This window comes from Pleurodeles waltl, chromosome 11 (genome assembly GCF_031143425.1).
Source record: "Pleurodeles waltl isolate 20211129_DDA chromosome 11, aPleWal1.hap1.20221129, whole genome shotgun sequence".
Taxonomy (NCBI): domain Eukaryota; kingdom Metazoa; phylum Chordata; class Amphibia; order Caudata; family Salamandridae; genus Pleurodeles; species Pleurodeles waltl.
The window spans coordinates 869,658,374-869,681,082 of record NC_090450.1 but is presented as its reverse complement, the minus strand read 5'-3'; the positions used below and the strand labels follow the sequence as shown (position 1 = coordinate 869,681,082).

At 46.1% G+C, this 22,709-nt stretch overlaps 1 protein-coding gene across 2 annotated transcripts in view; it reads right to left on the bottom strand.

Moving 5' to 3' along the window:
- The window catches only part of GLTP (glycolipid transfer protein), a 189,159-nt gene that overhangs the window by 79,222 nt on the left and 87,228 nt on the right, over nucleotides 1–22,709 (bottom strand). For both annotated transcript variants that reach the window (XM_069214727.1, XM_069214728.1), the window contains exon 2: nucleotides 22,443–22,501. In XM_069214727.1, coding sequence (XP_069070828.1) covers nucleotides 22,443–22,501 — 59 coding nt within the window. The remainder of the gene's footprint in view (nucleotides 1–22,442; nucleotides 22,502–22,709) is intronic.

The window sequence follows — 22,709 nt, the reverse complement described above, 5'->3', positions numbered from 1 at the left end:
GTGAGAGTGACTCCTTGGTATGCCCTAACCAAAGGGTTATATGTTCCAAAGGTCAACCCTATCCACTTTGAACAATTAAAGATGGCAGAATTCTTCTGCCACACAAAACTTAGGCTCTGGGGACTGAGAATGTACTATGGCAACCCTAGAGTCTTCTCACATCAAACACTGAAATCCAGTTTTGGGGAGTCACTGTATCCCCAAAAAACCCAGATACAGAACAGAGCTGGGTTTTCCAGCAAACACAGAGTGGACACCACAAATTGCCTCTGCCCTTTGGTTTTAAATATAATAATACTTGCGGCACACTTCAAAGTCCTGTTAAGCAGGTTTGGACATTCAAGCAGCATTTCACACAGATGTCAAAGAGGATACAACAAGCCCTAGTCTGAATATTCTTTCAGGTTCAGAGAGGTCCTCTCTGCCCATTCACATTAGCCTGTTTGCTCCTGGGAGGCATTTCACTCCATTGCCCCAATTCAAATGCTAATTACCAGCTGGAAGGAGTGGAAAACAAAATGCAAATTGACATCAAGAGGGTTTGGGCAGGGAATAGGTAACTTTCTAAAAGTACCTATTCCTTAATATTTATTTAAGCTACAACATTACCATTGGGTTGGATTTTTTTTTAATTACCATTACAAATAGTTTAATTATTTTTCTATGTTTCCTAACTGAAATAAGCATTATTACATGTAATAATGTATACCTGTGTTCTCCTATGGAATACCAAGCCTGGTTACAGTGAAAATTGCATTTGGTGCCTTTTCACTGTAAGGACAGGTTTAACATTAAATTCCTACATGTCCTGTTTTTAAATACCTTGCAGACAGAGTGGCTTGTGGGTAATAAAGCTTATTTAAGGGTTATGTATAAATATTTAAAAGTACATTTTGACCTGTCAAAATGGTATATTTTGACAGGCCAAATATGCAGTTTAAAGCTGTAACAGCTAGTCTACAAATGGTAGACCTGCAGTTATGTTTGTGCTGTCATTGTAATAGATGGAACAATGGGAGCTACAGTCCACTAACATTTAACTTCCAGGCTTCTGGGTATATTGTATCACAAACTAAGGACATATGGTTAAGTTGCGTATGCCGTTTAAGGGAATACCAATTTCATCATGTGGAAAGTGGGAGCTCTGGCACTTTACCACCTGTTAGTCTGGGGAAACTGCAGAGTTGTACAGCCAGCAAAAACAGTTAAGGCAAAACTCAGGGGATACTCATGCAAAAGATAGTCATTTCTTACAGGCACCTTGTGTGAAATAACGTATATCACTGAGAAATAAAGCTTTCAGCATTTAAATTCTTGCCTGGTAAAGTTAAAGAGTTGTGAGAGTCACCATTTGAAGCATTAGATAAGATGCAAACCATGATGAAAAGGGGGGTGTGGAGTGTGGTCATAAAATTAGTAGCTCAATATTTTTTACAGTTCTTTCATAAATAGAGATTGACATTTGCAAGAGAAGGTCCAACTCCAGTCAGAGAGAACACAATGAAGGACCCAAGGGATCTTCGACCACTGCTTTGGAGCCACCATCCTGAAAGCTTCTCCTTATGATTGAAGAAAAGGTTACTTACCTTTGTTAATGCTCTTTCTGATGGATATTTAAATGCAGATTCCTCACCTTTAGAGTATCTCCAGGCGGCAGACTAGATCCGGAAAACTGCAAACATCAGTCCTCCTCTACGCCAGTAGGTGGCATCATGCAGTTTTAGGCTGACTTCGTTCTGCCCCAGAAGTGACAAACTAAGCATTATATAAGCACCACCTCTGCACAATGAGTCTCAGTTTCTTCTCGACTCTGCCTGTGTCCTCGAACGTGGAGCTCAAAACCCAACAATACCAGTATGCAGATTCATAGATGTGAACCTTTAGTTTAGAAAGACCATTTCATACTGGCACACATATCTGGGGAAGGTAGAGGCCAAGTCGGATGACAGACCATCCTGGGTACTTAACATGATGCACTCGATCCGCAAGGGCCCAGCTTTTAACCTGCACCCTCACATAAACTGGGAAGGGCGTTAACATGGCCATTATACCTGCCCTAACTTTGCACGGTTTGTGAGACACCCCCTGCAGGACTCACCTTTAAACTCAATTACATGGCTCCCCTCACCTTTCTTTCTTATACCAGATGTGTTTTTCTTCTTTCTTCAAGATACACTACCTGAAAATGCTGACGTTCCAATATTTAAACTAATAAACTTTTATTTTTTGTAAAAAAAAATTTAAAGAGACCATTTCACAGAACAGGGACGCATGGGGGCAGAGACAAATCTTTTAGATAGAGTATCAGCCAGGAAGAACATTACCTAATGTAAGTAACATACTCTTTTGATGGATACTTCTAATCACAGATTTCCCATCTTTAGATGATATACCAAATCAGTATCTCCCAAGATGGTGTGTCTGTGAAATGGCTCAGACCAAGGAGTCCTGCTAGGACCAAACAAGCAGAATGCCCTTCTTGTTGGATGTGGCTGTTAATACAGTAGTGCTTTATGAGGATATGGTCTAATGCCCACATCGCAGCCTGACATACATCCAGAATAGGCACTCTGTGTGCCAACACATTGGTAGCAGCCTTTCCGTTGGTGGAAGGGACCCTCAGTCCTTCTGGAGGCTGCTTCTTGGCCAGCCGGTAGCAGACCCGTAATGCAGAGGACTGTCCACATTGACAGAGTCCTTCATTCACTGCACTGCCTTTCTTTGCCCCAGAGAACTCCACAAAAAGCTAACTGTCCACCAAATGGTCTGGGCAAGATCACTGTAAAAGCTCAAGCTTCCCTTGGGGTCCAGTTGATGGAGTCTCCCATTCACTTTCAAGGTGTGAGGCGGAACAAAGAATGTTAGAAGAGTTATGGATTTCTGACTTGAAAGAGTCACAACCTTGGATTAAAAGGTCGCCTCATAGTACTCAACACCACTTTATATGGGAAAAGGTTTTAAGGAGACTCCACAAAGAGCTGGGAGTTCACTAGGACGGACAGCAGAAGTTACTATGATAAGGAAAATTCTTCAGAGTCAGGAGACGTAAATGTTTGCTGTGTATTAGTTCAAAAAGAGTGCACACGAGGAAAGTAAGGACCAAATTAAGGGCCCAATGTAGCAGAGTTTAGAGGAAAGCATGTGTGTCAGGCCTTTTAATAACCTCATCGCAACAGGTGATTTGAACAATGATGGATTCTCCGGCAAAAGTAAAATGGCCAAAAGAGCCAACAAATAACCTATAACTGTGCCCACTACAAGCCCATCCCGGGACCTAAATGTGTCTCCACTCCTGACATTGTAGACAGATGCTTGATGGCAAGGATAACTTCCACAACTTCAGGATGAAGATAGAACGCAGTCAACTCTTGCCCCGCAATCACCACAGAGGTGCAGAATGCATAGAGCCGGGGGCTGGACTATGTCTTGCTACTGTAACAGGAAATCCTCCTAAAGCAGTAACCTCTTAGGAAGACAGAAGGTCATGGCCAGAAGCTCTTGATACCACCCTTTGCCCAACCCTCAGCAACCAAGAAGACTTGCACCCAGTCGTTCCTAATCTTCAGAACTCAGGGCAGGAGAGGCACCAGCAGAAAAGCATATAGGAGGTCAGTCTTTAAGAGAAACTCCAGTGTACAAATGTTGTGACATTGGGCATTTGGCAGTGACAAAAACATCAAGCCAGGGTGTTCCACATTGCTGGAAGAGTCTGTGCGCCACACTGAGTTGTGATTGCCACTTGTGATCCGCTAGGTATCACCAGCTGAGTTAGTCTCCATGATGTTCAAAGATCCCGCCAGGTGGTTACCAACCAGGGAAATACCCAGTCGCTCCAGCTAGTTCAAGGGGGAAGATCTTCCTGCCACAGGACCCCACTCTGACCAGTTTGATGAGGTAGCACATGGCATTAGTGTTAATATGAGAACCTTAACTAGCCTCCCCTTGGCAGATGTCAGGAAGGCTCTCAGTGCCACATGAGCGGCACACAACTCCAATAGGATATGGAATTGGCTCTCTACCAGAGACCCTAGTGCTCTGATCGCTGCCTCTCCCAGATGAGCACACCAGTCCAGCAGCAACTCAACTATTACCAGCATCAACTCTGATTGGGGCAGGGAGAGGGGTCTGCTCCTGGTTCAATTGCAGTCAAGCAGTGACCAGTGGAGGACTTTTTCATTCTCCTCAGACACCTGGATGGAGTCCGAAAGGTTGGCCTGAGACTTGTTCCCACAGACTTTAGGTTCTACTGCAGAGGCCACATATGTCACCTTGCAAAGTCAATAAGCAAGCAGGATGTAACAGGCAAAGAGTGACAAAATGTCTTAGAGCCACTCTCACTGAGACCTGGGATCAAGCCCAAAACATTGGATTCCTATCCCAAATGCCCTGGATTTGAGATGGAGGGAAGGCCCAGAACCGCACAGTGTCCAGAATGGCCATGATGAAAAGCATCCTTTGCAAAGGAATCAGGTGTGCTTTGATACTTTGCTAGTGACCCTTAATGAAGTCAGAAAGTTCACCATATCTGGAAGCACTCTATGACAGACTGTAACAAGCTCACCTTCAGCAGTCAGTCATTGAGGTAGAGGAATATTGGAATCCTCCAACATCTGAAGATGTGCTGCACACACTACCATTACTTCCTTTAAATCCCCAGGGTCACTGGTGAGGCCGAAGAAGAGCATGGCAAACTGAAAATGTGACTGGCCTTACTGGAACCTCAAGTAGCCTCTCTGGGACTGCAGGGTGGGAAACATGAAAGTCGGCATCACGCAGTTCCAAAGGAACAATCCAGTTACATGGGTGTGAGCATCCTGAATTTGTCCTTTGGTAAAAAGGTGCTCAGAAGGCATCGATCTAACATAGAACAAGGGCCTCCATTATTCTTCAGCATGAGAAAATAGTGGGAGAAACAGTCAGTACTTCTTCTCTGGGCTGGAAACCTCTCTGTGCCAAAAGGGTCTGCTCTGAAGTGTGCGGAAGAGGTGCTGGATGAAAAGGAATGGCTCGGTGTAGGTTCCTTAGGCGATCAGAAGGACCTAGCTGCCAGAGGTTATATTTTGCAACCCTTGGAGGAAAGGTTTGTTCCTGCTTCCCAGAGAATGGTCATGTGCCAAAAAGGGCACACTAGAATGGCTTGGAGGTTGATGCCACAGGGGTGGGGCACTGGAAGGTTCACTGCCCCTGGTGAGCAGGACGCGGTCTGCTTGATCCCAGAGCCCGAAAGTGCTGGAGTGACTACTGTGGAGGTGGTGGGCTTTGGTGTTGCCAGTATGCCAAACCTCAAGAGTAGCCTTGGATGGGGCAAAATTGCTCATGATGCTGCCTTGCCTTTGGAACGAGCCATGGCTTGGCTTTCTTTTAAGTGCTGCAGCACTGAATCAGCCTTCCTGCCAAAAAGGAGGGAGCCATTAAATGGCATATCCATCGAAGAAGCCAGCACATCACCAGGAAAGATCATGGATCTCATCCAAGCATGATGCCAAAGAACCACATTAGTGCTGACTGCTCTGCCTAAGCAGTCAGTAGTGTCCAGTCCAGTATTTTGCTGCATCTATCCCATACTATATGGTTTGATCGAGGCTGGCCCAACATTCTTCAGACTGCCAGCAAGATCTTGCCAACAGTGTCCTATAGTGCACAGGAATATTGCCATAGAAAACAGTTAGCACTGACTGACTGGAGAGTTAGGCTGATCAAGAAAAATATCAGTTACCCAAAAGAACGAGTTACTTACCTTCGGTAACAACTTTTCTGGTGGATACATTAGCTACCTGTGGATTCCTCACCTAATGAATACTCCCATGGCGCCAGCATTCGACGAATACTCCCATGGTGCCAGCATTCGACGGAAATCTTCTTCCTAGTCTCTGCACGTCGACGAGGACGTCACTCTAGTTCACGCGACGCCGTCTGACGTCATACAGGCAATAAGAGGTCCTCGACGACGTGCCGACGTCAGTACCAACATTTTTTACGTGCATGAGAACAACCACCCAATGCAATGAAAGAGCAAGGCAACATCCCATAACCTTGTAAAATACACAATATTGCAATGAATAGCTGTAAATTTAATATAACGAACAAATATATGCAAATCATGTATGTACACAAAGATATATATATATATATATATATATACACAGATAATATACACACGTATCCATATATACAACGTCTATTGCAACCTTGAAGACCAAGAGGAGCGCACTCAAGGATTACTTGGTAAGACCAGAAAGGCAACGGGGAGGCGGGTGGGACCATGAGGAATCCACAGGTAGCTAATGTATCCACCAGAAAAGTCGTTACCGAAGGTAAGTAACTCGTTCTTCTGATGGATACAACTACCTGTGGATTCCTCAACTAATGAATAGAGTCCCAAAGCAGTACCACGCCCGGTGGCGGGTGCCTAAATGGTCAAACCAAGAAATCCTGCAGCACTGACCGTGCAAAATGGCCGTCCCTTCTGACCTCAGAGTCCAAACAGTAATGTTTCGCAAAAGTGTGAAGGGACGACCAAGTTGCGGCCTTGCAGATGTCAACCACAGGAACACCCCTGGCGAAGGCCGAAGTGGCCGACTTAGCTCTGGTGGAATGAGCTCTAATGCCCTCAGGAGGGTCCTTCTTTGCCAAAGAGTAACAGATTTTAATGCAAAGAACCACCCACCTGGAGAGTGTTCTCTTGTGGACTGCCTTTCCTCTCCTCTTGCCCACGTACCCGATGAACAGCTGATCCTCCAGCCTGAAATCCTTTGTTCTATCAATAAAGAAGCTCAACGCCCTCTTTGGGTCCAGACGGTGCAGTCTTTCTTCCTCTTTAGAAGGATGAGGCGGAGGATAGAACGTGGACAAAGTAATTGTCTGAGCCAAATGGAAGGGTGAAACAACCTTCGGGAGGAAAGCAGCCTTGGTCCTCAACACCACCTTATCCCCATAAAAAGTTGTATAAGGGGGCTTTACCGATAAGGCCTGCAACTCACTCACTCTCCTTGCAGATGTTATCGCTACCAGGAAAACTGTTTTTATAACCAAATACCTTAAGGGGCAAGAATGCATAGGCTCAAAAGGGGACCCCATAAGGAAAGTCAGGACCAAGGACAAATCCCATTGCGGCATAACGAATGGTTTTGGAGGATATTTATTTAGAAGACCTTTCAAGAATCTGATAACAATAGGGGATTTAAATAACGATGGTTGGTCTGGAAGACAAATGAAGGCTGACAAGGCCGACAAATAACCCTTAATGGTAGCCACTGCACAACCTTTCTGCGCTAGAGAGAGAGCAAAAGACAAAACGTCCGATAGATGAGCATGTAAGGGATCAATCTGCCTCTCTCCACACCACGCAACAAATTTAGACCACCTATTAACGTAGATAGATTTAGTGGAGTGTCGCCTGGCCGCTAATATAACATCCACTACATCAGGCGGGAGAGAGAAGGAACTCAGGTTGCCCCGTTCAATCTCCAGGCATGTAGGTGCAGACTCTGGAGGTTGGGGTGTAAAACCTGCCCCTGCGACTGCGAGAGGAGGTCTGCCCTGAAAGGGAGACGGAGCGGAGGGCACATTGAGAGTTGGAGAAGGTCGGAGTACCACACCCTCCTTGGCCAATCCGGAGCTATTAAGATGACTAGCGCCCGGTCTTGGCGAATCTTCCTCAATACTCGAGGAATCAAGGGTATGGGAGGAAACGCGTAAAGCAACTGGCTGCACCAGGTTATTTGAAACGCGTCCCCCAACGCTCCCTGCATCCCCAAGACCATAGTCGAAGAGCTTCTCTGCAGAGAAGGTACGACCCTACTCCTCCCTGTTTGTTTATGTACCACATCGTGGTAGTATTGTCCGTCAGGACCTGTACCGACTGACCACGAAGGGAAGGGAGGAAGGCCTTGAGAGCCAGACGTACAGCCCGTAACTCTAACAGATTGATATGAAACATCTGCTCCTCTGGAGACCAAAGGCCTTTGATCTCCAGATCCCCCAGATGAGCTCCCCACCCTAGAGTGGAAGCATCCGTTATGACCGTGGCCACTGGTGGCGACTGCGCGAATGGCTTTCCTTGTGAAAGATTGTTGCTCGCAATCCACCACTTCAAGTCCACAGCAGCATCTCTGGAGATCTTGACAGCACCTTCTAGATCTCCTTTGTGTTGAGACCACTGCCTTCGGAGGCACCACTGAAGAGCCCTCATGTGCCAGCGAGCATGCGTGACCAATAGAATGCAGGAGGCAAACAGACCGAGCAGACGAAGGACCTTGAGGACTGGAACTACCGCTCCATTTCGAAACATTGGAACCAATTCCTGAATATCTTGAATCCGCTGAGGCGGAGGAAAGGCTCGACTCAATGTTGTATGCAGTACTGCCCCTATGAACAGGAGGCGCTGAGAGGGCTCCAGGTGAGATTTGGGCTCGTTCACCGAAAAACCCAGGTCGAACAACAACTGAGTCGTTGACTGCAGATGATGCGACACAAGCTCCGGCGACTTGGCTTTGATCAACCAGTCGTCCAAGTAAGGGAATACTGCTATCCCCTTCCTTCTGAGCTCTGCCGCAACCACCGACATCACTTTCGTGAAGACTCGAGGTGCTGAAGTAAGACCAAACGGAAGGACCGCAAACTGATAGTGCTGCGCTCCCACCATAAACCGGAGATACTTCCTGTGTGACTTGAGTATCGGGATATGAAAGTAAGCATCCTGCAAGTCGAGAGACACCATCCAATCTTCCTTGTTCAACGTCCAAAGCACCTGAGCTAGGGTCAGCATCTTGAACTTTTCCTGTTTGAGGAACCAATTCAAGATCCTCAGGTCCAGGATTGGTCTCAACCGACCATCCTTCTTGGGAATCAGGAAATACCTTGAGTAACAACCTCAACCCCTTTCCTGCTCTGGGACCAACTCTACCACGCCCTTTGAAAGGAGGACTTGTACCTCCTGTTCTAGCAACAGGAGGTGTTCTTCTGAACAATAAGATGGGCGGGGCGGGATGAGGGGCGGGAATTCCCGAAAGGGAAGGGTGTAGCCTTTTCCCACAATACTGAGAACCCAAGTGTCCGTTGTAATAGTCTTCCACTTGCGGAGAAAATGCTGTAATCTTCCCCCTACAGGAGAGGAGTGAGTGGGAAATGGTGGAAGCCTAAGGCTGCTTTCCCTGCTGCACCCCTCCAGAGGACGAGGAAGAGGCAGAGTGCTGCTGAGAGGCTCCTCTGGTGCGGGCCCTCCCTCTCCCTCTAAAAGATCTATAGGGATGGGAAGAGGCAGGTTGCTGGAATCTCCCCCGAAAGGAAGAGGAGGAAGAGCCACGCCCAAATCCCCGAAACCTCCTGAAAATCCTGGAAGAGGCAGAGGAAGAAGGAGCTTGGAGTCCTAGCGATTTGGCTGTGGCCCTGCTCTCCTTAAAACGTTCCAAGGCCGAATCTGCCTTGGCGCCAAACAGCTTGTCCCCATCAAAAGGGAGATCCACTAGGGTTGACTGCACATCTGCAGAAAACCCCGAATTACGGAGCCAGGCCTGTCTCCTTGCCACCACAGTCGTGCCCATTGCTCTGGCCACCGAGTCGGTCGTATCCAGCCCAGCCTGAATAATCTGGGTCGCAGCAGCCTGGGCATCTGAAACAACATCCAAAAGACCCTGGGGAAGCTCCGTAAATGATGAGGAAATGTCCTCCATAAGAGCATGAACATATCTCCCCAGGATACAAGTTGCGTTGGTGGCCTTCAACGCCAGACTGCAGGACGAAAAGATTTTCTTGGACTGCGCATCCAGTTTCTTCGAGTCTCTGTCCCCAGGCACCATCGGGAAAGAACCAGGCGCTGATTTGGATGAACAGGAGGCCTGCACCACCAAGCTCTCCGGTGTAGGGTGCCTAGAAAGAAAGCCAGGGTCAGTTGGTGCAGCTCGATACCTCCTGGCTACGGCTCTATGAACCGCTGGGGAAGATACTGGTCTCTTCCACACCTCTAGCACCGGATCCAGCAAAGCGTCATTAAAGGGCAATAGAGGCTCTGCTGCAGCTGAGGCCGGATGAAGCACCTCTGTCAGAAGGTTCTGTTTTGTCTCTGCCACCGGCAAAGGCAGGTCCAGAAAACTAGCTGCCTTCCGTACCACTGCGTGAAAGGAAGCAGCCTCCTCTGTGTATTCCCCTGGAGACGAAAGATCCCACTCAGGGGAAGTGTCCAGCCCACTGGCTGTATCTAGACCATGCAGTCCATCAACCGAGTCCTCTAGTTCTCCTTCTTCCAGGACTCGTTGGTACTCCTGCTCCTCTAATAAACGGAGAGCACGTCTCCTCGAATGAAGCCTCTGCTCGATACGCGGAGTCGACAATGCCTCCGCCGAAGCCGAAGATCGGCGCCGATCTTCAGAAGCCACCGACGCCGCGTCCGGCGCCACAGGTAACTTCGGCGCCGATGAAAGAGCACTCGGAGCGGATGGACCCACCGGAGTCACAGGACGAAATCCCGACGTCGACGGGATGGAAATCTCCGGGGCCAATCCCTCCGAAGCCACCGGAGCGGCCACCGGCGCCGACACCGGCGCCGAGCCCACGTTCCCAAAAGGGAGAAAGGGCATAAAGGGTGCCGGCCGTAGAGGCGCAGGATCACCCAATGAAAAGGCCAAAGGGCCAGCCGGAGCACCCCCTGGAGCCATCTGTTGGAAGATGGTATACATCGCATTTAGGAATGCGGTACTATCGGCTCCAGGGGTGGGAAAAGCCGGATACTGGGGTGCCTGTATCTAAGGCGACCCCGACCTCGACGTCTGCGACGCCGGGGACAACACCAGAGGCTGCACCACTTCAATCACCGACGCCTGTCCAGGTGAAGTCGGTGACGCCGGAGAGGGCAACGGCGTCGATGGATGCGGCGTGACCGTGGGACTGACCTCCCAAGTCCTCCGGCGCCGATCCGAAGACCTGGAACGAGTCTCCTTGCTCGAATGGCGCCGTGATTCTCTACGGCGCCGGGAGTCTTGATGACGCCGATGCCTTGGCGAAGAAGACTTCTTATGATGTTTTTCTTTCTTCGACTTCGCCATAAACAACTTCGCCTCACGTTCCTTGAGGGCCTTTGGATTCATGTGCTGACATGAATCGCAAGTCGAGACGTCGTGGTCGGAGCTTAAACACCAAAGACAGTCGGAGTGAGGATCCGTAACTGACATCTTGCCCCCACACTCACGACAAGGCTTAAAACCCGACTTTCTCTGCGACATTATTACTGCAGCGAAGGACTACGCAGCAAAAAATACACTGTAACCACGAAAGTAACAGTTGCTCCCTCGAAGATAACCGTTTCGAATGCACGGAAAAAAGGGAACTGACGTCGGCACGTCGTCGAGGACCTCTTATTGCCTGTATGACGTCAGACGGCGCCGCGTGGGCTAGAGTGACGTCCTCGTCGACGTGCAGAGACTAGGAAGAAGATTTCCGTCGAATGCTGGCGCCATGGGAGTATTCGTCGAATGCTGGCGCCATGGGAGTATTCATTAGGTGAGGAATCCACAGGTAGTTGTATCCATCGGAACCTTCAGTTCTTTTCAATTCTGTCTGGAGGAGTCAGGAATGGATTTGGATTCATCCTGCTGGTGGAGGTCCAAACCAGCAGACTTTCTAGACTAGGGTGTTGTGTCAAGAAGTGAGGGTCACCTGGCGCCAGCCTGTTCACTGGTGAACAGGAACAAGGCTTAGACCAGGTGTATATTAGAGTGTCAGGCAGGGCCTCATTGAATAGTAGTAGCTTCAGAAAAGGTCTGTCCAGATTGCAGAATTTCTTTCAACACATTTGTTTTAACCTCTACAGTTGGCATGTGTAAGTCAGGAACCTTCACTGCCCGTCTCATCACCACAGAAAAGGAGGCATTCTTTTCTGTTGATGGCCCAGTAAAGAACACAACCCAGTGCCCTGGGAAGTATCTAACCCATTATCCTCTTGTAGAGATTGTCATCATAATGTGTTAGACCCAAAAGTTGTTCAAGTGACGGGGAGTGGCTCTGAGGAAGAGGAATAGTTTTCTCAGCATCTGGGTGAACTGGCACAGGCTGCATCCGTTTGGGATGCAACCTCTGACAGGGCCAAGATAATTTGGCACGGAGTCCAACAGGACAGTCGGGATAAGGGCCTTCTCAAGACGAATCGGGGCGACGCGGATGCCAAATAAATGGACTTTGGTGCTAGGTTGCAAGTCTGCTTCGATGTCAGAGCATAAACCAAGATGGGTTCAGGAGGTTGACCTGCCGGGCCGAAAAGCGCATAAGGAGGAGTCAGAAGAATGCCAAAGGGTTGCAACATGACCTCTCTGAGGGTTGTAACAGTGCCAATGGCCTCAAACTCTGGGTGCATCAGGATCAGTTGAAGAATTGCATTCTGTGCAGGTGATCTGGAATAAGAATGAGGTATTCTGATTTCCTCACAACGTCTCAGGGTGAGAGTAGTGAACTGGGATGAATTTCGCTCGGCCTTCTTAGGCTTGCACTTGGACTTCTCAGAAGACTTGGAGCGAGCACTTGTCTTTGTAAAGGCCCGAGAGCGGAAGCATGTCAGTGTTCTTGACTTCAAGCGGGACTTCTGCAAGATACTTCAGTGTTTTGTAACGTGCAGCTATGCTTCAAACTCCTGGATTGACTTAGGATTCATAAATGCACACTCCTCGCAGGACTAGGATTTGTGCGTCCTGAACCCATACACCGAAGGCACACCTTTGCAAAAGTCTGTCACAGATATATGTTCGCAACAGTCGCTAGAAGGCTTTAACCCTGTAGTTTTAGGATGGGACATAGTTCCCCTACACAGTGGAAAAATGTGTAATTTAAATTAAAAAAACAATTGTCACCTCACGAGGAAAAAGTTAGAAGAGAGTTCCAGATCCACTACAAAAGCACAGAAAATAACTGATGTTAGCTCTCAGAAGTGGCACTTATATATGTGACATCACTTCCAATGCAGAACGAAGTCAGTGTGGAATCGATGACCACCTACCAGTGCGTGGAAGCAGTGCAGTTTAAAATCTTCCATATACAGTCAGGTGCCTGGGGATATTCCTAATGAGTGGAATATGTGTTTAGAAGTATCTATCACAATGCAATTATTTTGCTATGGGATACCCATCTGTCAAAAATAGATTCACCACTTTCCCAGAATGGAGGTTACCAGCAATCACTCATCATTCAGCCTCCAAGTAGAAAGCAGAATACTTGTAGACTGTGATGAATAAATGTTACCTCCTGCTGTGCCAGATCTTCACACAGTCTGTTGTGGCAGGAAGTAAGCTGAGCTCTCAGATCAATTAGCCATGTTCTCCCCAATTTTGTGTGAGGAGGAACTTCAACCGGTGCAATTGCTCAAAGAGAAGGTGCAGTCTCAAGTCTCACTACAACCTTAAATAATTCATCAGAGAGCTTCCATGGGGTAATTCTCAGCAGTAGAACAAAGCACATGTGATAAGCACTGGTGGTCATGTAATTTACAGAATGTGCACACATGCAAGAGAAAATTGTATCCATAGCCTTCTCGTGACACTTCCATTAATGAGCACAAGAAGTCAACCTGTTCAATGGATCCATTCTAACATGCTTGTATGACTACATGAGCCACTCTCCCAAAAGCTTCATAAAACAAACCACGCAATGAAAGGTCTGCAGAACTGTCTTTGCTGAGGTTTATTCCTTGCCAAAGATGGTGCCCTCTTTCTCCTGTCCTTTGTAAAGTGAAAAGGTAGCATTTAAGAAAGAACATGCACTTGGGATGTAGATTTTGCAAGGGAGGGTAATGCACAAAGTACAAGTGACTCCAGAGCCAACACCTTTTGAAGCAAAGTTTGCAGCACCTAAGAGAGTTACATTATGAATTTCTTGGAGCCAATATTGAGACTACATGTGGAACTATGGGCTGGTATGGGTCTCCTCTTGGAGGTTACAACCGTTCCCATACCTCCTCACCCCAGGGATGCCTACTGCGCCTTTACTGCCAGCCTACTGAACACAAAAATCACAACAGGTCATTGCCCTGATACTTGCCAAACATAGGATTGTGATGCACTGGAAATATGCAGCAGGGACCCAGATTCAGTGCTGTAGGGTGGACTTTGTTGCGCGGGGCAGTGTTTTACTCAGAATGGTGTGTCAGGGCAGGAGGCCCATAGAGTCTGCATTTACTTGGGAAGCGAACCTAGCTGGAGGGAGGAGGGGCCGGTGAGAGCGGTAGTGGGGTGGACACAACGCCATATCTGACTAGGGGATCACCTGGTAAGTCACTTTGATTACCTGGATGCAGGATAACCCTGGGTAATGACGGGTAGGGCGGCTCCTGGACAGAGTTAGGTGATTGCCTTGCCTTTACTGAATCCACAAACTAATCTGATGAGGAGAGATGGGGGGGGGGTGAGGGGGAGGGGATGGGCCCGCCCGAGGGAGAGGTAGTTGGAGGGAGAGTTGGGAGATTCCCGCTGGGGAACAAGGTTTCCCATTAGCAATCTTGTTTAGGAACTAATGTGGATTGTGGTTGTGGATATACTAGCCCAGTTTTACAAAATATATTGTTGACTATGTATGCATACTGGGCAATGGCTACAGAACCACTATGTTATTGATGAAAAATATTTTGTTTGAAAAAATAAATAGATAAGAGCTGCACATTTAAAGGTCATTTCTAGGTTTGTAGACCACAATTATGGCCGCTTCTGCCATCAACCCTTTGAGGTGCCCCTGTTTTCCGATGGCATTGAGCAGAATTCATGAGAAGGGGACCCAGGGCCCTGCAGAATGTCTTGCCCCAATGTTTCCCCAGTTTTCAGTCTCTTACTACCTATAACAGCTTTCTCTGTGGTGGTAATAACAGGGCCTCAAATTGCACGTTTTTCTCTGTCCTCCCAGTTGAAATAGGCTAACAAGTCAAAGAATTTACCCCTCTGGACTGCCACATCCCTCTGAATCCTCTCAATTATCCAGCTGTAGTAAAAGTAAGTTGGGTTATCACTATGTGATCCATAGTAAAGTATATGCTTTATGGTCTTAATCCTTCTTCCAACAAGAAATGATCCAGCCAGGCATAGGTTTTTCTGAGTAAAATGTGCTACTAACAGAATCCATATGCATCTCCCTCCATAGATGAGCCAGCCCCAAGTAAAGTAGTGAATCCTTATAACGGTGAACTCTCCACCTCCTCCTTTTATGCGACTTGATTAAGTTTTCATGTTGTTCATTACCAAGTTTAACTCCCCTCTTATAATAATATCACCTTCTCATGAGGCCTTGTTCATTTACCTTCAGCAAACTCAGTATGGTGGGTTTCAGAAATGTCTTAGTTATCATGGGTGCATAGACCCCCAATGATATTATTACTGAACACCCTCAACATTTCTAGGACCATACTAACTCCATTACAAAAACAATTGACACGCCTGCCTGTATCCCATCTCTCCTCATAATAATTTTAGATGGCGTCTTCTTCTGGGAGTGGCTCCGCCAAGTCCTAAAACTGGTGCACCTTTCGCGTCAATGCCTTGATCTCTTTTGCTTTGAATTAGAGACCCCAGTGATAACGTCTGGAAGGAGCTTCAACAGTCTATCCACTGTTGTCACCCTAAAGGTCTGGCCTAATCTTACGGGTGGGTGCTGCCAGCATACCTGTGAAAAAGTCAGCTTGCCCACATAGGTCTGCATGTCTCAGCCCACAGCATTCCACAACAGGCCCAAGTTTTGAATGTTATTATGACGTCACCTATTCTTCAGATCACTTTTCATCTGGAGCTCTTCGTACCAAACTCTGAATGTGAAGTTTATTTTTCCTACATAGTGATGGTCCTCCACTTGTTTAACCAATATCCTTAAAAGTCTTCAACTCTATGGCTCGGTGTGCTAATATCTTGCTTCAGTTCCTGTAGAGAAATCCTCAAGCTCGTACTTAATAGCACCCACTTCTTTTATTTCTTGTAAAAAAAAAAAAAAAAAAAACGTTAAGAACTCCTGTGATATCAAAGCAGAGACTGACAGTTTTTCCTCTGGACTTCTATTGTTTTATTCCTGGGGAGCAATCTTCTTGTGCAGAGATGCAGCTGTGGCTCCCAGTGTTCTGTGGCACAGTTACGGCTCCCTTAATCCCCTTTGCCTTCAGCAATTGCTGGCGTCTCTGCCTCACTGTAGCCATTGCCCAGTATGCATACATATTTGTGGTAGCGCGTTATCTACATGCACTAAGTGTTGAAATTTTTCTTGTATTAATGGTGCTTGTGGTCTGCTTGTCAGCCGCATTCTTTCTTTTTACCTCGCGTCGCGCGCTGTTAGTAACGGTCTCCGTGACGGTTTGGGTCTCTTCAGCGCGCGTAGGCATATTTCAGCCTTCACGCGTTGAAAAGCACTCGCGCTTACATCGGCTCTCTCCCACTGCGCTCCGGTTTAGCGCTCGTTTCTACAAGCCGGTCTTCATTTGCTTTGCTGGCTGAGCTCCCGGCTCAGTTTCTAATCATTAAACCCCGCCCGTAGGTGGAGCCGGATACCTCCTTGTCCTCTCTTTGAGAGAGGTTTAACCCTTACCTGCCTTATTATAGGGGGTTGCTTTCAGTCATCACCATGGACAGTACTCAGACACAGTTCTCATGAGGAGGAAGAAGACTTTCTAAAGGAGCATTTAAATGATTTTATTCAATCTTCAGGCTATGGTTGCCTCCTAGCAAAAACTTTCAAAAAATTTAGAGAACTCTGTGGTAAATATTGTGTCCAAGACCATGCTGGCCCATTCTGCGGGGGAAAGCAGAAAGCGTCAATTCTCTTCAAAAAATGTCAAATCGACGCTAACTGGAAGTGACTGTGTTTCACACACGGCGGAGGGGCGGAGGACGTGGATCCTCAAGGGCCTCCTAACAAGGAGGGGTTAATAGCTAAGTCTGTGAGAAAATGCATGGTGAAAACTAAACATATATCGTCCCCTATTAAAATAACAAAAATTTGGGACACAGATGATGAAGGGAACGACCCTGATTCGGATGCGGATAGTTCCGACGAGGACGTTGGAGAGTTGTTCTTCCCTCCTCCACTCAAAAAAGCCAAACATGCTTCAGGGTCCTCCACTATTCTGGATTCAGAAGGGGTTCCAATGTTTGACCCTGGTGATATTCAACACCCAAATTCCACAGAGTGGCTCCCCTCAGATCATTTGGCGGACTACGTCCCTGCCAGACTCCGAACCCCCCTGGATAAACAGGTCCGGGCGAAATTAAAATCGGCGTGTCCCCGCCCTGCTTTGTCTTCTAAAATAACAGCGACACCAGCTATTGACTCTTCACTCCTGACGTTCTTTACCAGATACGGCAAAGACCCCCGTAAAGGGGTAGATAAAGCTTGGTCCACGTGCCAAGATAAACTTTTGGATATTGTGGGTCCCTTGACCCGCATATTTGATATGGCGGAATCAGCTTGGCTGGATCAGGAGCCATTGACCCAGAAGAACTGTCTTTATGGGTGCAGCGTGCTGTATGCCTGTTGGGGAATGCTAATTCCTCCATTACTCACGAACGGAGGAAAGGACTCCTACTCAAGTTGGACCCAAAGTTGGTTAATTTAGCCGGTTCAGATCCGGGTGTAAAAGCGGAGGGCTTGCTGTTTGGTGATTCGTTCATCAAGGAGCTAAGCAAGTATGTGACTACCTTTTCCTCGTTGGACAAGGCGCAGCAATCATTAAAAAAAGATGTTTGCTTCTCAGGTTTTCACCAGGGCCGGTAGAGGTAGGAACCGCTTTGCCGGCCGAGCCTACGCCAACCAAGGTTCCTGCGGTCCCTATCAGAACACCTATCAAGATTACAGGCCTCAATTCTATCCCCAAAGAAGCAGGGGCTTCAGGGCTAAGGGAGGCCGTAACACCAGAAACGCTGCATAACATGGTAAGTCAGACTTCCTTTACTCCTGTGGTGGGGGGCCGCATTGCGCAATGTCTGTCAAAATGGGAGGATCTTACAAAAGATTCCTGGGTTTTAAACACAGTACAAGGTTATGTTATAGAACTCTTTTCAAGAGATTTTTCCTCCCCCTCCTCAATTTTCGAATCAAATGACAAATTTAATTTCGTTAGAAGTCCAGTCTCTTTTGCAAAAACAGGCTATTATTCCTTGTTCACTAGATTCTTCAGGTTTCCTCAGCTCCGTTTTTCTAGTTCAGAAAAAGAACAAAAAAATGCATCCAGTCATCAATCTGAAACAGTTCAATCAGTTTGTTCTTTATCGACATTTCAAGATTCTCCATCTCAGAGATACTCTTCTTCTACGAGATTGGTTGGTAAGATTGGATCTTCAGGATGCTTATCTTTCGGTCCCCATTCATCCCGCCTCGCAGAAGTTTCTCCAATTCCACTGGGCAGGTCAGTACTTTCGTTTCACCTCTCTTCCCTTCGGCCTTTCCTCCGTCCCATGGTGCTTCACTAAACTAATGAAGCCAGTGGCGGCTTTTCTCAGAGCTCGAGGCATCCGCCTGGTGATTTACTTAGACGACATTTTAATCATGAGTCAGAGTCGCACCTTGCTACTGTCTCAAGTTCGTCTTGCTTGCACTCTGTTGGAGGATCTGGGCTTTATTGTAAATTACGAAAAATCTTCCTTAGATCCGGTTCAACAAATCGAGTTTCTAGGCTTTTTAGTGGATTCCGTATCGGCTACTCTCCTTCTACCGTCATCAAAGATCAAATCCATAAAGTCCGAAATTCTTCTGATTCTTCGCAGTTCTTTTATATCCCTCAGATCTCTAGCAAGGATTGTGGGTCGGCTTTCGTCCTCAATTCAAGCGATTTTTCCGGGTCCTCTACATTATCGGGCATTACAAAGGCTAAAGACTCGTCATATCCAAAAAGGTCTAGCTTATTCAGATGTTATAGCTCTAGACCAAGATTCACGTGCAGAACTCCAGTGGTGGATAGACCATTTAGACGCCTGGAACGGCAGAACTATCTTCGCATCAGCCCCAGATCTTGTATTAGAGTCAGATGCAAGTCTGTCAGGTTGGGGAGCCCGGTGTGGTGCAATCTCGACAGGAGGTTCATGGTCTCTAGAGGAGTCAAAATTGCACATAAACTGTTTAGAGATGCTTGCCGGCTCCTTTGCAATCAGGAGCCTCGCAAGAGACAGGATTTCTTGTTCGGTTCTGCTCAGAATGGACAACATTTCAGCGGTGCGTTACATCAATCGGCTAGGAGGCACAAAATCCAAACCTTTAGCGGAATTAGCGAAAGGGTTTTGGGAGTTCTCTCTTCAAAACAAAATCTCTGTTCAAGCCGAATATCTTCCGGGCAACCTCAATCTGGTAGCGGACTGGTACTCCCGTTTCTTTCTGGATTCCAGCGACTGGATGCTCAACCTACAGGCGTTCACCGCCCTGCTACACAAGTGGGGACCCTTCCATATAGATCTCTTTGCTTCACGGCTAAACGCTCAACTTCCAAGATTTTTCAGCTGGCTTCCAGACCCTCTAGCTCTAGCCTTCGATGCGTTTACTCAGGATTGGTCGTCTTCCCTCAATTACGCCTTTCCTCCTTTTATCTTGATTCCCAGAGTTCTGGCACAAGTCAGACGTCAACAAGCATCTCTAGTCCTCATAGTCCCTTATTGGCACTCCCAGGTGTGGTTCCTTTCCCTCCTGGAACTGTCAATCGAATCCCCGATTCTGATACCCTCCTTTCCAGACCTCCTGACCAATCATCAAGGCCTCCGTCACTGTCTAATTCTTCAAGAGTCCCTGATCTTATCGGCTTGGAAAATTTCGGGGAATCCCGATCTAGCGTTTCAATTTCAGCAGAAGCTGCAGCCTTCATTGACCGGGCTACAGCTCCTGGGACAAAGAAGGCTTATAGATCAGCTTGGTCTCTCTGGTGTTGCTGGTGTTTGGGAAGACAAGTTGATCCTATTACAGCGGATGTGTCTCTGATGGTCAACTTTCTGGCGTCGGAAGCCAGTAAAGGTAAGTCCTTCCGTACTATTAATTTATATAGGTCTGCGATTTCTTCTGCTCACGATTACTTTCAAGGGAAGCCTATTGGTGAACATCCGTTGGTCCGTCGTCTGTTAAAGGGAGTAAAATTTTCGAATCCGCCAAAACCTAAATACAGTTCTTTATGGGATGTCAATGCAGTGCTAAAATTGTTTGTCTCTTGGCCTGACAATTCTTTGTTATCTTTAAAGCAGTTGTCATATAAGCTGGCTATGCTTTTATGTTTGGTATCTTTCAAACGGTTATCTGATGTTAGAGCTATCGATGTTACCGCTCGCTATTTTACTCCCTCCGGAGTCCTGTTTAATGTGGCGAGACGTACCAAAACTAACCTCTCTTCAGTTTTTTATCCCTTTTTTCCCGATCATCCCAAACTCTGTGTGGGTCAATGTTTAAAAGTTTATGAACAACGGACAGCCGATCTGAGAAACTCCCCTTCTACACAATTGTTAATCTCCTTTAGGAAACCTTACAACCCTGTGTTCTCACCTACTTTGGCCCGTTGGGTTCGTGGGATTATGTCTTTGGCTGGTATTGATACCTCTGCTTTTGGAGCGCATTCAGCTTGAGGAGCCATGGCGTCCAAAGCTTTTTGGGCCGGTTCTCGTCTAGAGGATATTCTCAGGTCGGCTGACTGGTCTAATGATAATGTATTCAAAGTATTTTATTGTAAACCAATTCAGCATGCCTCGTTAAATGTGATTGAATCGCTTTAAAATTGCCTAATAGGAGCCTCCGATCTTGTCATAAAATATAGATTTTCCTAGTAATTTATGAAGGAAAGTCTGAATTTTATTAAAGACACGGAGGCAAGTATTATCCCGCCGCTACAAATTCTAACTCTGTGATTTTGTTACCCTCCCTTTTAGCTTCTACTTCAACACAGCAAACCTCTTCATACAGATCCTTTATGTACGGTGTCCTCTCCGGTGTTTCCTTTCAAGGATTATCAGGAGACGGATCGTCAAAACCTGCCGGTCTTCCTACAGAGACTTTTATTCTATTTACAAGAAGTTTTCTCGCTCTGTTTGGCGTTTTGTATTTGTTGTGTTATTATACCATTGTTTACTTCTCATTGAGTTTTGCACAAGAAAAGAGGGTTGTTTTCAGTCAAGATGGGTATTATTCCATGGATACGGCAGTGATTGGTGCATTACTATGAACTACTTTTGTTCTCCCATTGGCTCCTTGTCGTTTGCCTTATGGGATTTGTAGTTGATCTTGACTGGAGCTGCTACTAAAAATAAAGAAAAGACTACTGCATAATACTCGCCTCCGTGTCTTTAATAAAATTAAGACTTTCCTTCATAAATTACTAGGAAAATCTACATTATGGGATCGTAATACGGCGGAGAGAATATCAGTCATGTTTGTGACGGAGTAACTCCCTCTGACAAACTCAAAATCAGACCGTAATTGTTGTTTAGCTTCTCCTTGAAACTGATCTATAGTAGGAAAAAATTAATATATTTTAAACATCACAGTGGAAACCCTAATTATTCACTGGAAACATATTAATACTAGTGTTTATATTTTTAATACATCAATATTCATCTCCCTTTGTCTGGCTCTTCTTCAAGAATCACAAACCATATATTAAAATGCACACCGCTGAAACAAGTATGTACAAAACATCACACTAAAAAATCCATCGCAATTTGCCAGAAACACAAAAACAGGTACTAAGTGCAAGCTCATTAGCACTAAAGGCTTCCAACTGAATTCGCAGTTGTGGGCTGCCAAACATCATTTTCAAAAGGAATCCTCCACTTGAGGTAATGAATTATTGATACCGTCTGTAATTCACAATTATTCAAGTCAGGTTAAATACGGTATCTTCTTATATCATACTCTCTAGGTAAAAAAATTCAAGACACTCCTCGTGTTGTTGTTCGACGCGTTTCGCCCTTCAATTCTAGGCCTCATCAGGACATAGGAAGTGGTACCTACATATATAATTGTTAATATGCTTTTCATTAATATAATGGTACTTGGAACAACAATCTATAACACCACCATTCCAGTGAATAATTAGGGGTTTTCACTGTGATGTTTAAAATATACGCATTTTTCCCTACTATTTATCAGTTTTGCCTTAGTAGTGTTGTCTAGCCCAGATATGGTGGGGTTACTTGGGCTTTCCCCTATTTTTCAGATAGCTTCTCCTTGAAAGCAGCTTTTTCTCTGGTGAGAGGGCAGCATACATTCACCCCTCAAAAGATGGGACTGGCCTCCTCCAGGTGTAGTATTTTGGGTGCCCTATATTTTCTTTGAACTGCTGCACTAGTGTTCCTGTTATTGTTGCATGTTTCTCTGCAATCCTACCTATCCCTCTTTTTAGCCAATATTTAAAACTGTTATAACTGTACAACAAAAATAACTTTGCAATCATTAAATTTAAATTAAATGTGTAAAGATGGATTATTGGTACAATAAAAAACAATTTACACAGAACTATTCTAAATATGCCATCATACCGTAATATTTCCAGTTATATCTGCTTTGATGGGTGAAAATATGGCAGGTCCAAGGCAATCTGGAAAGGTAGACAAAAAAAAAAACTGCATATCAAAATCAGAATGTTACAATATGAACTCACACTTTGCAGGCGATAGATAACGGTATAGCCATCAGCAAGGAGTGACAAATTAAGGTAATACTAAGGCTTAATAGATACATTTAGTAATCCTAGTATGCAGTACAAATGTATCTTAAAAAGGTCCTGGTGTCTGGGACCTAACAAC